At 31.4% G+C, this 16238-nt stretch overlaps 3 protein-coding genes across 5 annotated transcripts; 2 read left to right on the forward strand and 1 right to left on the reverse strand.

Annotated features, from left to right (window-relative positions):
* Positions 1 to 2327: 2327 nt before the first annotated feature.
* LOC114125699 (KH domain-containing, RNA-binding, signal transduction-associated protein 2) lies at positions 2328 to 9701 on the forward strand. 3 transcript variants are annotated; one of them, XR_007603594.1, is made up of 8 exons: positions 2329 to 2578; positions 2671 to 2848; positions 5476 to 5594; positions 5679 to 5795; positions 5972 to 6411; positions 6509 to 6579; positions 6642 to 9218; positions 9440 to 9701. XR_007603594.1 is itself a non-coding variant. In XM_027989465.2 (8 exons), the coding sequence occupies exons 2-7, from the start codon at positions 2704 to 2706 to the stop codon at positions 6773 to 6775; spliced, it is 1026 nt and encodes a 341-aa protein (XP_027845266.1). In that variant the 5' UTR covers positions 2329 to 2578; positions 2671 to 2703; the 3' UTR covers positions 6776 to 6779; positions 9440 to 9701. The 3 variants fall into 3 exon arrangements, 1 of the variants encoding a protein (XP_027845266.1); XM_027989465.2 differs by having other exon boundaries at positions 6642 to 6779; XR_007603595.1 differs by having other exon boundaries at positions 2328 to 2848.
* LOC114125698 (putative GTP-binding protein 6) lies at positions 9688 to 11777 on the reverse strand. The gene has a single exon (XM_027989463.2). The coding sequence runs from the start codon at positions 11188 to 11190 to the stop codon at positions 9745 to 9747; it is 1446 nt and encodes a 481-aa protein (XP_027845264.2). The 5' UTR covers positions 11191 to 11777; the 3' UTR covers positions 9688 to 9744.
* Positions 11778 to 11930: 153 nt separating this feature from the next.
* LOC114125700 (uncharacterized) lies at positions 11931 to 16032 on the forward strand. Its single transcript, XM_027989467.2, has 6 exons — positions 11931 to 12187; positions 12358 to 12529; positions 12602 to 12776; positions 12889 to 12968; positions 13465 to 13614; positions 15704 to 16032. Exons 1-6 carry the CDS (start codon positions 12156 to 12158, stop codon positions 15758 to 15760), a joined length of 666 nt encoding a protein of 221 aa, XP_027845268.2. The 5' UTR covers positions 11931 to 12155; the 3' UTR covers positions 15761 to 16032.
* Positions 16033 to 16238: the final 206 nt, after the last annotated feature.

The following is a 16238-nucleotide window of genomic DNA, read 5'->3' on the forward strand; positions in this document are numbered from 1 at the left end:
AATGCAACGAGCAATCAAACTATTATAGTTATTACTTATTATTATTGATTATATTTATATATTATTATATTTTATTAAAGTATTTATAATCAATGATATTATATATTAATCTTGTACGCATCATGACAAAATTCAAAAACATTCAGTATTGATATTAGAAATAGCTCAAAAAATTGGATTGTTCGTTATGCAGATATTAAGATAAAGATACATGTGGTTAATCGGTAGTTGTCGGGAACAAGAACAACAAAAATAACTTATTAATATACCTATATTATGTTGTAGGACGAGAATTAACTTTGAAGTATACTTCAATGCTTATGAGAATTAAAGAGTGACCATCACAATAGATCTTTCGATCAACTTACATAATATTAAGATCACTGAATTGGCTTCAACACGCCTATTAGCCTGAGAGGAAAAGCCATGAGGTAAAAGTTTAGTAAGTAAAATAAATAAAACATAAATAGCTTGTTATTGCAGAATTTGTTTTGGTGATTATCACTCGAAAAGATAAATCGCATATCGTTAAATAGCAAAATCAGGTCTCCGCGTCGTCTTAAATAACGTTATTTACAGAGACATGACATCAACGATAGTGTGTTTTGTAACACTTCAAATTTGGACAACGCTATTTACCGAGTAAGCACGAGTGGCTACAAATAAATATATTGCTTACGTAATAAACTAATAAACAATAAATATTATACTTATTAATAAATAATGACTCATGTATGTATTAATTTTTAACTACTCACTATAGTATGTACCTATACCTATATAATATACATTCTGATATAATATGTATATAATTTATAGTATGTACTTCTGTAAATGTGTATCATTAAAAAAGATTAATACGTATTTGTAGTGTGTTGATTTAAATTTAAATTTAAATCTCGTTAAAACGAATTTTGTTGGTTTATGCTCTTGAAATGAGGGATTTCGATGTATTCACGAACTTCTGAAATAGGTACCGAACTTTTTTTATTACATTTCTTAATGATAATAATCAAGCAATAAGGGCAAGTGATGGATTCGAAAAAATGTAAGTACAAGATAAATATTTGTATGGCGTACATTCAAATTAATGTCCTGGGCTCTCCCTCCAGATCATTGTTCCGAGTCCGTCCACGAGTCTGTTGCAGCGTGTACGCGGGCCCCGGACGTGACACGTTGGCGGTTCGGGAAGATGGGTCGTGGGGTGCGGGTACGCGAGTCGACGGGGTCGATACACTCGGCACGCACCGGACCGTGCCACCCCACACGATAACGGGTTTAGGTATAAATCTAGTTTAGCGGCCACGCGAATTTTTCGATTTTTTTTGCCGAAACCCTAGTAAATCAACGTTTTAAAAACGATGGTGCAAAAAAAAATTGGCGGAAATCAATAGTTTTTGAGTTATACCATTTTGAAATTTGAGTTTTTCTACAATGTACTTATATGGGTAATTTTATGCAAAGTTTCGAGCTAAAATAGTGTGGCGCAGTGGTCTGCACCCAAAGTACCATTATCGTGATCTCGGGTTCGAACCCGACATTCAGAGAAAAATTTTTGCACTTTTTTCCTCGTTTTTTCGTCGAATTAATTTTGCCCCTTTTAACCCTGCTAGGTGACTCAGTGCAACAAAATGCATTTTTTTAACCCTGTGACCTACTCGAGGTGGTGTTGCATAGCAAATCGAGGGATATTTTCGATTTGTGCGGAGCGGAGCGACGGCGCCGAGGAGCGTAGCGACGAGTGCCGAAACACGCGCAGTCAAATTTTATGCATTTTACATTTTTACATTTTTTAAAATGCATTTTAATCCAACTCCTACTTGAGGTTGTGTTGCATAGCAAGTCGAGTGATGTGTTCGTTTTTAAAAGTCCGAGTGAGCGCAGCGATTAGGTAATCCGATGAAACTTTGCATAAAATTACCCATATAAGTACATTGTAGAAAAACTCAAATTTCAAAATGGTATAACTCAAAAACTATTGATTTCCGCCAATTTTTTTTTGCACCATCGTTTTTAAAACGTTGATTTACTAGGGTTTCGGCAAAAAAAATCGAAAAATTCGCGTGGCCGCTAAACTAGATTTGTTCCCGGGTTTACAACGAAAACGGCGAAATTCCTTGGCACGTAACCAGTGCTGCGATCTATGAACCGCCGTGGTGCACGCGGTACTTTTCGTTGATCGCGCGGTATCGATTATCATTATATTACGAACGTTTCACCGCCCGTTGCGAAACGTTGCGCCAGACCGTTTCGCGCGTCATCCAGCCCCCTCGTCCGTCTCGCCGTTGCAAAACCCGCCGCACCCCGCCATCACCACCACTCACAAACTGTGGCACGGCGTTCATGTTCACGGATCATTGTGTTGTCGGCCATTTTCAACGCGCGTTGCCTACTTGCCCAGTTAACCAAACTCTCTCCTGTGTTTTGTGTCCGGCGGCATAGTCCTTTTTTTCCATTCGTATATCACGTTTTGCACCCTTTACATACCTGTCACGTACCTGTTCACGTCGCGCCGGAAACCCGTAAACTTCTTCGTCACACAATTCTACGCAGCCGATCTACTGTTTCCGAGTCTTGTGTAAGCATTAAGCGCGGAACGCTGTCAAGTCAAAACATTTATCACGCCGAAAACAAATCTGTTATTATTTTGCCGTTTCGTTGTGTTCTTAGTAATCGTCAGTGAACCGTCGTTTCCCGAACAATATGTCTTCAACCGAAATGAATGATGGTGCCAACGGAGAAATGTCTTCTGAATCCAAGCCAAACGAATACGTGTCGGCCCTGGTCAAAGAAAAGTATGCTCTGGATGCTTCTACCCATTTAAACACAATGAAACTCATCGACGAAGGTAAGTAATTTACTTTAAAGCCGTCATACCTACATTAATTTGTATGACTTCTATTAAACTTGAGTCATAAACTTGTGTGTGTCACCCTATTTACTTACACCATTTGATTTTATTCATATCTGACCATCAAAGCATGTTACAAGATACCATAGATTTTTCTTTTTAAGATACCCACTTGTATTTTCTTTGTTTTAAACATATATAGGTAACTTAACAAATGTCCATTTATTAGTTTTGATCGAGGTTTTGGTTGTGTCCTGTTAGTTTTAATGTTGGAGTGAATTGACCTAGGTACTATACAATTTATCAGATTATCATCTAGAGCCCCATGTATAGTTTTATTGATACTATTATTTTTAGTCAGTTATGACCTTAGTGAAATTGAATATTTTAAGATGATCATAACTGACTTTAAAAATAATAATATCAATAAAACACTTCATGGTACTTTAGATCTTACATTTAAATTTTTTAATTGGTCAATTCACTCTAATATCAAAACTAACGGGACTATTAAAATTGGTAAATGAAAATTTGAAAAATGTTGTTCATTGTAAGACCGAGACTGAGACAACACATGCAAGTACAAAATTCTCTTTTTTATTAAGTTCATGCTAGGAAGGTAATTTATATGTTGTATTGTACCTAACTAAAAACATATTTTAGTATACAACAAGAAATTTTACCATCTAACGTCCATTTTATTTTATAATTTTAATAATAATTACTAAACTTGTTAATTTCTTCTTCAGACAAAAAGTGGCTAATACTTTTATGTTAATTAAATTCTTAAAACTTAAATTCAATATACCTACAAATCCATGATCAGAACTATGTTATATGATATTTAAATTAGTACTGGTCAAATCTTCAAACATTCTTTTTTTGATTTTTCCAAAATGTATTTTACTGCATTACTGATGCTTTTTGGTTGTAACTATTAATTACATAACTTTAAAATTATAATTTTCATAAAATTAGCTAACATAATTTCTATAAATAAATTTATTTAATACATTTGAATGTTTACAACCTAAAGAGGACACTTCACTCATGATTGTTATCACCATCTCAGAAGGACCACTTGGGTTGTAGTCCAAATTAAACAACCAAATTGTTATACTAGAAAGAGATTAGACTGTTCAATATAAAGTTTATTTTTTCGATATCAAAATTACAAAAAAGTTATTCAAGTAATGAAACACTAAGAATTTTTTTCATATTATTGATGTCATAAACTGAAAAACGATTTTGTATAGTTAATGTTTCCTTAAGATCTTAACTTGGATTACAGCCCTATTGGTTCTTGTCTGCTTGAAACAATTTTTACTATGTTGTACGTTTGTAAGATGAAGACCACATATGTAAATGAAACGTCCTGGTTTACCTCAACTCTAATAAGTTAGCTCTCCGAATTACCTAAATGTAATTATAAATTACTGTTAGTTAATTTGGTTTACTTAAAATTAGTTAATTCATGTTTGAAATAAAGATTAAAAATTATAGGTGTATAAAATGCATTTAAATAGAAAATACCTACTATACAACCAAGTTTGGTTAGATTAAAATTAAATTAAGGTAAATCAATTTAAATACTACGCTTGTAAATATAAACTGGTTTAATGGAAGTGTATTACATTATTATGATTTTAGTTGAGCATATAATGTAGATATACCTATAGTTATACCCTAATTAACATTAATTCAGTATATATATATATCAAGTTAATTCTAATTAAGGTATGCCTATTAACAAGGTTCTAACTTCAACTTATTGTACAACCTTGTAGACTTAAATGCAACCGAGTTATGATTATTATTTATTGTTAATCCAAGTATCAAAATGTTATTTCTCTGTATTTCTCAGACCTTTGATATGGTGTGGCATAACAGCCTCCTCTATAAGTTAAAAAAGTTTCTACATAGGTACTAGGTAGCTATTTTTCTATTATTAAATTGTATCTCTCCGACCGCCTCTTTCAAAATCGTATCTGTGATGATTTTTCTTCCATAGCCAATATATTTACTGGTGTCCAACAAGTATCCTTTCCCCTATCCTCCACAATAATTTTGCCCCAGACCAACCAACTATACTATTGCCGACAATACGGATGATAATTCAATTTTATTTATACCTTCTTATCTTTTCATAACTACTTAAAATCTCCAAATTCACTACATTCTCGTGTAAAAGTAGTACATTAACTGGAAATTTAAAATGATTAGATCCAAATCTATACATTTTACGTTCACCCTTAGACTTGCCTCATGCCCTGATGTCTTTATTTTGGTATAACACCATAATTCCTAGTGCTTTAAATGTTAAATATAGGGTTAACCTTTTAACGGTATTTTCTAGTAATTTGTTTGTAATTATACCTGTATCATATTTATTTATTATGCTCAAATCATATAGATTGTAAATTTAAATTTAAAAATAAATATAAAAAGTGAATAAGTGAATTCCTTAAACATATTAAGTTTTCGTGATATATATATAAGTTCTATTTTAAGAACTTAATAAACTATAATATTTTAATAAATTAAAAATATTGTAAAATACCATTTTGAATAACCTGAAAAACCTATGCCATTTATGATATAATATATAATTTATTTTATTCTAGAAATTGCCAGAGCACAAAACACCAACGGCAAACCAGAATCTACTTATTTGGACATAAATAGTGATAAACCTATTCGGCTAACTGCCAAAATTATGGTTCCAGCAAAAGAATTCCCAAGGGTATGAATTTTAAACATATACAACATTTTTAGTGATTTTAAAAATAATTTTTTGTAAATATTATAATAAATTTTATATTTTCAGTTCAACTTTGTTGGTAAGCTATTGGGACCTAAGGGAAACTCTTTAAAACGTCTCCAAGAAGATACTATGACCAAAATGGCAATATTGGGCAAAGGATCAATGCGCAACAAAGAAAAAGTATGTGTAGTTTTAATAATACTTACCTTGACCAGTATTTAAACCTTATTTATTTTCAAACGTATTAAGTAGCAACAAACTTTTTATTGCATATTTCATTTTAAAATATTTTGGTTACAATTTTTCCATTTGTTATTATATCCATATATTTATTTTAAAAAATTTATATTTTATAGGAAGATGAAATGAGAAGTTCATTAAATCCAAAATTTGCGCACCTTGCTGATGAACTTCATGTGCAAGTTACTGCTTATGCTCCCCCTGCTGAAGCTTATGCTCGTCTCGCTTATGCACTTGCAGAACTTAGAAAGTTTTTGATACCCGACCATAATGATCAAATTGCACAAGAACAAGCACGTGAAATGCAACAATTTGGAGGTGCTCCTCCTGTTCGTCATCCAGGACCAATAATTCATGCTCCACCACCTCCACCTGCAGTAATTCGCCAAATGCCACCTCAGCCACCTCGTATGCCCAGAGCTCCAGTGCCCGGAAAAGCCAAAGTAATGAGCATATTGGATAGAGCTCGATCAGCAATGGAAGGATCAAATGCTTATCCTGGTAATGGTGGATATGGCGATTCTGGTTCATCTCATTATTCTCATTTTGATTCTGGGTAAATTCATCTTATATTAATTTTATAAATGTTTTCAAATTAATTATTTGTATATTTTAATTATGTCTGATAATAAAACTGAATGAATTTTTTATAGGTATGGTGGTGTAGCAACATACAATGGAGGTGGTAATGATGATTACTATTCAGGAAATTCATACTCGCAAGGTGATATTGTATTATAAATGTAAAGTATTGTGTTCAAAATTATAACTTATTTTTTTTTTTAGATAATTCTCAAAGTGGTGGTGGACGTGGCTGGAAAAATTACAATACTGGCGGTAGTAGTGGGCCATCCAAACCGACTGGTAATCAAGGTAGTCGGTATGGAGGTCGTAATGCTCCATATACCAGACAAAAATAACCAGGTATTTGTCAGGACTATTTCTATTGTAAATGAATATTGACAACAAAGAAAAATAATGGGTAGAATAATTTTTAAATGTTTTGACGTTTCATAATTATCTCAAAAATAATTTTCCACTTAGTAAAACAAATTAAGATTATCTTATATATATTTTTTTTTTTTTTTTATATATACATATATAAAATATAAAAGTATTGTAAATCCAAAAATAAGTTGTGTATTACATGGGATGTTGAATTCCAAATCATATTTTTCTTAAGATAAAACATAATTTAAACATAATTGTGTAAGGAATAAAATTTTAATAAATAAATTTGTACAATGAAGTGTAAAATACAAATTCTGCACAAAACCTCTTGATTAGATTATTATTATAACTTTATATCAAATATTGTTGGGCTACTTATTTTACTATTTTTTTTTTAAATATGAATTTATCTATAGGAATATGTTTATAATTTTTTGATGTATTTTTGATTACTTTTTATAGATACTTAGATCATACATTGTTACTAAAGGATAGCACCACTGCCACAATATATTTTTATTCAATAAATAATAGTAATTACTATTAATAAAATATTTGAGTTCCTTTACTTTTATAATATCAAAAAAATAATTGGATAATAAAATAAATTTGTATACAAATAATTATTTTTTAATACTAAATTGCATTTATAAGAATTAAAAACTCAATCACTAAAGTTATTAATTAAACATCAATAGTTAAAAATTAATAAAAACAAAATTAAATATTAGGACAATAATAAAAAAATTCTATTGTGGCAGAGGTAACAATCCGCTTAAAATAAAATTCACCTGTTGCTTGCTGCTAATATTACAGATGCTGATTTATTATAAAAGTTAAAATTTAAATTTCAACCCAGTGATGATTGATGATTATTATAATAATAATAACAAACCAATTGACTACTATAATATTTTTAATTAATAATTATTATTTTATTATATTTATATGTTTGAATAAACCTTAATAGAACCATTGGATTCATTTTAAAATGTCACTTATATAATATTATGTAATTACTAATTAATAAATTTGAAGAAATATTTGTAGTATTTATTGTTTTATACAGTTATTATTTACTTATTTATTATTATTATTATTTTTTTTTTTTTATCATTTTATTATAAAAACATGGATTACGTGTAATCCAATGCTATCGATAGATGTTTAGATTTATAATAATATTGTAGTTAGTTAGGTACAACAAAATTTATATAAAATAAAAACTTACAAAAAATAAAATAAAATATTTATAATTTACTTGATCTTACTTTACATATTATATTATACTACTTATTCACAATATCTACTATTGATATAAATAGTTATTGTATACATGTATGTTATGGATGATGTGCATATTGTGAGTTTTGTCAACATTTAAATAGCCAATACTATAAATTGTATTCACAAGTTTTGGGAGTGTGAAAGTAATTTGAGGTTATCAATTATAATTTATAATCAAATTAAATCCGAAATTAAATATGTCTACTTAATTTTGTGGAAAAACATTTTCAATTATGAATATGTTGTACTTAGTTTCCACTATGTCTTGCATTAGAATTATTACTAATGTTACAATTAATCAAATTTTGTATAGTTTAATCGTTATGTATTTATTGGTTTGAAGTGTTGTCTTTAGCTACATGAGTAAATAATTGTGAATAACTGTTAGTATTGTTGACAGATGTTAATATTAACCACAATTTGCATATCAGCTGTAACATATTTATGTACTCACGTCAACCTTACGATATTTTATAATTTGATAATTGATAACAATAAAGTTTCAGGTGAATCCTTTTAACCAAATATTGCACGACCCAAACCTAATTCCTCACCACGAAATACATTCACTGGATAAAAAAAAACCTGATAAATCATAATAATAACATTTAAATTGACCATTATGTTATCGTTTTAGGAGTGTATATATATATATATATACCATGACATTTATGACATAAATTAACTTCCAGCAAACGAAAACCAATATAAAGAGGAGTGGAGATGCTCTAAAAAGCGCATAAATTATTATCATGTCGATTGCCGATGATACAGGCGGGCTTGGAATCCCTATTTTAGAGATTAATTCTCTAATTTTGTTAAAAAAAAAAAAAATGTGGTGAGGTCTATTGCACTTCACTATACATAATATATTTAACCTGGAAAGTGATAATATTTTTATAGGAACACATATTATATTCTTATAATTATATTAAAATTGTGGTAAGTTGTTTTGAAATTTAATAATGTCAAATGTTTACTGTAACTAACTTGTTGCCTTTGACAAAAAAAAAAAAAAAAAAAAAATAACATACAAAAGTTATAAATAACTATAAACTCAGTAATACATCAATAATATGAAGGAAAAAAAGAAATCAAAATTGAATGAAAATATTTAAATAACAGGTACATCTTTAAAATTTAATTTGTTAATATATACATAAATATAAATTATTTAAAAACATTACGCGTTTTTGTATTATTTATTTTATTAAAATAATAAAAATAATTTGAAAGATCCGTTTTTATTAATACTTTTTTTTTTTTATATATAATTAGTGCCTTTATATAAAATTTATTTTACTTTACTCTATTTTAATTTTTAATGTATATCTGTTTTGTTTCAGGAGAATCTGGTTCCACTACATACATATTCATTGATTCTTAGAACAAAGGTTGGACAACTTCCTCAAGTACAACATATTTATTTTTATTTTTGTTATTTATGATTTATTATTGTTTTAATTTGTGGTAATGCAATCCTACTATCGAAAAGACTGACCATAAATGTGTATCGGTTAATTGTAATATTTTTTACTTTTGTAATTTTTATTGTTATTATTATTTTATTTTTAGTACAATAAAAACTAGTCAATTATTTACTTAAAATTTGTTAACATTTATTTAAAAAAAAACATTTTCTACAATAAGACTATTTGTTCATATTTTTACGTATAAACAAACTTTTAAACACATCTAAATCAGATTGGGTAACAATAACCTCCATTATAGAATAATCACCGTCCGTATCGATATTGACAATAGCCGTGTGCGTCCTTAACCATTCGTATTCATCGCGGCCAGTGCGTACGCGAATTTTCATCATTCGTCTACCAGTGGCTTTGATTATTTGACTTTCTATTTTTCTCTTGAGCTCGTCTAAACCCTTTCCAGTGGTACAGGATATCATTACCGAACTGCCGTCGTCCTCGACATTGTCCAGACGATCGACTTTATTGCCGACATCGATTACACTGTTCAACAAATCCTGGTTGATGCTTAAGCTCTTTAGCGTCTCCTCTACGTGGGCCTTTTGCACCTGGACATTGGGGTGGGACATGTCCCGCACGTGGACAATGACGTCCGCGAACATGGCGTCCTCCAGCGTGGCGACAAACGGTTCAATGAGCCTAGTGGGTATATCGGATATGAAACCTATGGTGTCCACGTACAACACGGTCATGTTGCAGGGTAACACGCCACCGTGCACGGTCACGTCCAGCGTGGCGAACAGGCAGTCCTTGGGCACTAGGCCCGCGTCGCCCGTCAGCGCTCTGACCAGCGAAGTCTTGCCGGCGTTGGTGTACCCGACCACGGCGACGACGGGCAAGTCCTTGTTGGACCTGTTGTTCCGCAAATGTTGCCTGTGGGTCCTCAGCTTGTCCACCGATTTCTTGAGCTTCTTCTCGTACGCCTTGAGCAAGTCCTTCTTGTCGTCGAACACCAGCTTGCCGCTGAGCGCTATCTGACCGGCCTCGGTGCCCAGCCGCTCCGCGTACCCGTCCTGGGCGCCGCGTATCCGCGACCAGATGTACGGCAGTTCGGCCAGGGCCACCTGCAGCTTGGCCTCCCTGGTGACGGCGTGCCTGCGGAATATCTGCACCACCATCAGGTACCGGTCGTAGACGGGCACGCCGAAACGGTGTTCCAGGTGCTGGTGCTGGATGGGTTTCAGCACGTTGACGCTGACGAACACGGCCGTGATGCGTCGGTCGCGGGCCACCCGCTCCGCGATCGCGTCCACGTTTCCGGGACCGAAAAACGTGTGCTTCCGGTAGGACGTGAGGCCCACGCACAGCGTGTCCGTCACCGACCACTCGTTCAGAGTGCGCACCAGCGATCGGCTCTCGTCCAACTTGACTTCCGGCGTCGTGCTCCTGTCCTTCTTGGGGCCCCACTTGACGTACGGCTGGACGACCAGCACCTGATGGCCGCCCGCCGGCGCCAGTTTCAGTTGTCTGTCGATCAGCTCTCTGGCCTGGGCGTCGTCCACGCCGTCGTCACCGCCTCCTCCACCGACGCCGCTGTACCATCTGACTAAACGGCCCGGTCGACCGGCCGTCACTGTTCGCGCGAAGCGGCCCACGAGTCCCTGCATTTGCGCACCTTGTCCTTGGCCGCCACGTACGAAGCCGCCGCTCCTGCCGCCGTGGACACGGCTAAGTGGGTCCTGCTAACCGCCGGGAACCGCTTGATGATGATCTGCTGCGTCACGTGCACCACGGCGAACGTGAACGCCAGTGCGCCCAGTCCGGTGCCGTACGACCTCGTCAAGCAGTCCAAGTACGAGCTGAATCCCGGTCGAGTCTCTTCGAAGTGTTCTTTGAGTGCGGTAGCGCTGGATCTGTTCATGGTACGCGACAACGACCGATTGCGAAGACTCCGTTTGACGACTGGTGACGATCCGTAGCGAACGAACGCCGGGTCGAGGGCGAGATTTCGAAGATCCGAATGAACTTCAGAAAAAAAAAAAACCGACTGTTCACTTCGAAGTCTAGGTCGGAGTTCAACACTCTGCAGTCTGCGGATCGTACCTTCAATATTATTTTCACTATAGGTCGGAGGTCCCTAAAACATAATAAATAACATAATATTCATGACTAAACAAAGTTTTAGTTGTTTACTGTTTAGTCATGATAATATTTATTATTTATTAATACTAGAGTAACTCATCATTCATCAAATAAGTAATTATATTTTCCGTTATCACATTTAGCGATAACGGATTATCGTAGATAACGGTCACACGGTTGAGTATAACCACGACTGGTGACCGTGGTTTGAAACTTTCCATTTTCCCTCCATTGATAACAGGATACCGAAGACTGCAGCTGCGCTGCAGCTTAGATCGATTTGGGAATTTGGATTTTGGATTTAGAATTAGAACATTGTAATACTAATAATAGGTTAAGATATTTATAATATTATTCAGATATCGCGAGAAGAAAATGAAAACACGGTCGTTTGATTGATTTTCATCGGTATTTTAATATTTACGAAACACCATACTAATATTAAATTCATATACCTACTGGTTCAATTATCTTATAGTTTCTTTACATTATGGAAGACGAACAGGATTCAGTTGAAATTGAGTAAGTATCACATTATTATTATTTAATCCTAAAATATAAATTTTCATCATTATTGATTATAATTATGATGAATGATCACATCACTACAAAAAAGGTGTATGTACAATATATTAATTTAATAAAGTTAATAGATAATTTTTTGATTTTTAATTGTATGTAAATTCTTCTAGAAATCCTACTAAAAGTGCCACTATTCTCTGTGTTCAATACCTTATATCACAGCACATGAAATTTAAAAATGTAATTAAAAAAGATGATCTGACAAAAACTGTCTTCAAGGGTCTTAATATTGGAAAAAATTATGAAAGAATTATGGAAGATGTGGAAAACACCTTAAAAAATGTATGTTTAAATTATTTCAGAAACATTGTATAATTTTTTTGTACAAATTTCATTAATTAAATTTTATTTCAGACTTTTGGATTTTCAATATCATATATTAAAAGCGACCGCAAACAATTTATAATTGTAAATAATATTGATGATATTGATGTTTCTGAATTTAATTCCTCTGAAGAATCAAAATATCGTATTTTACTTAAACCGATAATTGGGGCATTAGTTATGCTTCGTACACCAATCAGCGAAGGTTTTTATGAATTTCATTTTATGATTATAAGATTACTTAACTTTAAGAATTATTTTAAATTTACAAAGTAAGAGTAATATTATCATTAAACATGTAAATATATATTTTTCAGGTCAAATGTGGAATATACTGGAAAAATTTGCAGTGAAATTAAATTTAGAAATGGATTATATTAAACAAATTGTTAAAGGAGTAAATATATTATATTCATTTAATATTATAATTTATACTCAAAAAATGTTTTTAGTTAAATACTTCTAACTTATTAAACTTTTAAACAATGATTTTTGATTGACTAGAATTTTGAATTATGTCCTAAAAAATTCTATATAATGTCTATGTACACATTATTTTAGAGCAGTGGTTCTTTAGCTTATTAGAATTTTAAAAAAAAAACATTTTTTTAAAATAATGTAGTTTTATTTTAACTGAAAAATGTGTAAAAAAAACATATTTTCAAAAATGTTTATAGATTTTGAACTAATGTATTGTGTTGCTTAATAAAAAATTATTATGTATGTAAAATATTGTTTTTTTAAATATTGATATAGAATAATTTTGTTGAGCCTAAAAAAGAGATTTAAAATTGAAAAAATTAATTTCAACTTCATTCAGTAAAGAACTATATTGTTTTTCAAGTATTATATTTTTAATACATAAAAAATTACAAATTTTGATTTTATTGCAGGATTTTGTAAGAGATCAATATCTTCAGTTTAAAATTACTGATGATACAACTATAATGCTTGATCCGGAAAAAACAAGTTATTGGTTTACCTTAGGACCTAGAGCATTAGAAGAATGTGATCAGATGGCTGTATTAAACCGAGTTGGGGAGGTTAGTATTCAATTTATAATACAGAATAATCATAATCATTAGTCGTAGACCTGAATAAATATTTTTGGTTTAATATACCACTGTTCAAACAATAAATGTTTAAATTGTGTACATACACATAAAATCCTGAAAAAAAATTTATGTAATATAAATATAAATAAATATAAAAGCTTAAAGGAGTATTAAACATTTATAATCTATTTTCAAATAAAACTTATTCAAAAAATGTATTATGATGTTAATGCTAATAATAGTCAAATTAACTGTATAATATTTGAGAGATCTTTTATAAAAACTTAAATTTGGTGTAAAAATGAACAATATTCAGAAAAAAATGATCCACCTATTTATGTAAATAAGTTTATAATAGGAAATTATTGCCTACATTTTAATGTTGGAATTTTGGTAATAATATAGAAAATATTAATTTATGAAGTTCAAAGTTAGATAATAAAGGGAAGTATATTAATTCAATTAAAATTGTGATAAATAATGTTTCCTTAACACTCGTCTGTCGTCATAATATAATTTTGTTTTCTAAATGAGTATTTTATCTTAACTTAATGGATCTTTGTTAATTATTATAATATTAATTAATCTTCTGAATTTGGATTTTCTATTTATTTTTAATTTCCTATACTTTGGCTGTTGGGCTGATCTTAAATTTTTACCTTATTATGTAACTACATGTCTACATATACTGATAAATAAGACTTAAATTCATTATATTATAGGATATACATATTATACACGAATGTAAGGTCTATTTGTATCCATCATTTTTGTAATAAGAAACATTGGGAAATTATTAGTGGTTTATTATATATATTTTAATCCTTATTTTAATACATCATACAAAATTTTTATTTTAACTTGACGGAATATGTTTTTAATCAACTGAATAATAGTCATGTTATCATAACTCATTCAGTTAAAATGCTAACTTGACAATTATTCCATTTAAAAAAAAAAACAGTGGTCCAAAAATTATATATATTACATTGAAAAAAATTATAATTCTTGAACCATTACCTATTTATTTATTTTTTATTGAAACTATTGTGTAGTACAAAGTGAACTGAACGGATTATACAGTAGGAAATTTAATTATTAGTTAAGTTATAAAGTTAATTAGAGAATTAATTATCTACAACTTTATTAAAACTAAAAACATTAACTTTTTGATGTTTCTATGGTACCTACTTATTGGCCCAATGATAAAAATTTAAAACCATAGTGACCGGTGACTGTTTATGACATGGGGGGGGGGTGCGATTGTTGACTGCGAAAAAGCATGGAAGTGCGGTTTAAAGAAAGTTAGTGACAGCTCCAGAGGGTTGGATTAAAAAATTAATAATTAGAATTCACTTTCACGTTCATCTACGCATATCGTGTTCAGAGCCTGAAATGGTTCATTGTTTTCGACTCATATTGCGTGTCATTCGTGGGGAAGGCGGTGCCGACTCACTCAAGTTTGTTAATACTTACAAGTCATAAGTAATAGCGCAGCTATACTCGGGACACCACAAAAACGTTTGGTGCACAAAAATCTCAATGTTGACATTATTATGTTATTTGGATTTAGTAACCGTACCGTATTACCGAGTCCGCGTACGGTCATGTCTTCTGGGTTAACGACCGAACCTTAAGTGGTACTCTAAAGAGCTACACCCCACCGCGTACGTATTATACACATGTCTTGTGCATACCGTTAACCATTATAATTTGTTCGAATCGTCAACACTTCGTGCTACCATTGAAATCTAAACGGTACTGCAAAAGTTAAGTTGCATTTTTTTTTTTTAATTTTTCGTCTTCATCGGCCCTAGTGTAAGACGTCGTTTGAATATCGAATTTTAAAACCTATACGTTTGGACTAAAAATATTATGCTCGAAGTGTTTTTATTTTTATAAACAAGACAACAAAATAATGAATACATTTTTTTTTTTTTACTGCTTCCGAAATTTATTTCAATTTTTCGGAAGCTCGTGTACTTATTTTTTTTATTCTTGTTGATCTATTTTATACAATTGTAGATTTTACATCGTAGTTGTTGTACCCTCATTATTATTTTTTTTTTTTTTACAGTTGTACAACAAGCCTGCCAAGTCGTTCAAGCGTGTATATGCTGCGTTAATTAAATAATAATGTTTTGTTTGTAAGTCGTTTTATCTTTATATATATGTCCAAAGAATAAACGATATACTCAACTTTTTTTATAATATTTATCTACAAAAAAAACACGTTTAAAGTTCGATTATTATTATACCAAACTATGACTATGTACCTGTAACAATTGTCATTCATGTAATACGTATCGTGAATTGTAATTAGTATTTTAAATTGTTACGTATATTTATATAACTTTTATAATTAAATATATTATACATCTCTAACTGACTGGAGTAAAAAAAAAAAAAAAACGTTATTCTATATTTTGAATCCTTTGCATTATTTCATTCGTCGATGAAACACACTTATTAATAGTTTATCTAAAACTAGCCGACTGACCACTATATTTGTATTATGTACTGCAGTGGGTCAATAGAGCGTATACTATTAAAGTATTAGCTATATTATAGTTACGGATGACTGATTTTATGGTAATAATATACAAATAAAA

The sequence above is a fragment of the Aphis gossypii genome, chromosome 1 (genome assembly GCF_020184175.1).
Source record: "Aphis gossypii isolate Hap1 chromosome 1, ASM2018417v2, whole genome shotgun sequence".
Taxonomy (NCBI): domain Eukaryota; kingdom Metazoa; phylum Arthropoda; class Insecta; order Hemiptera; family Aphididae; genus Aphis; species Aphis gossypii.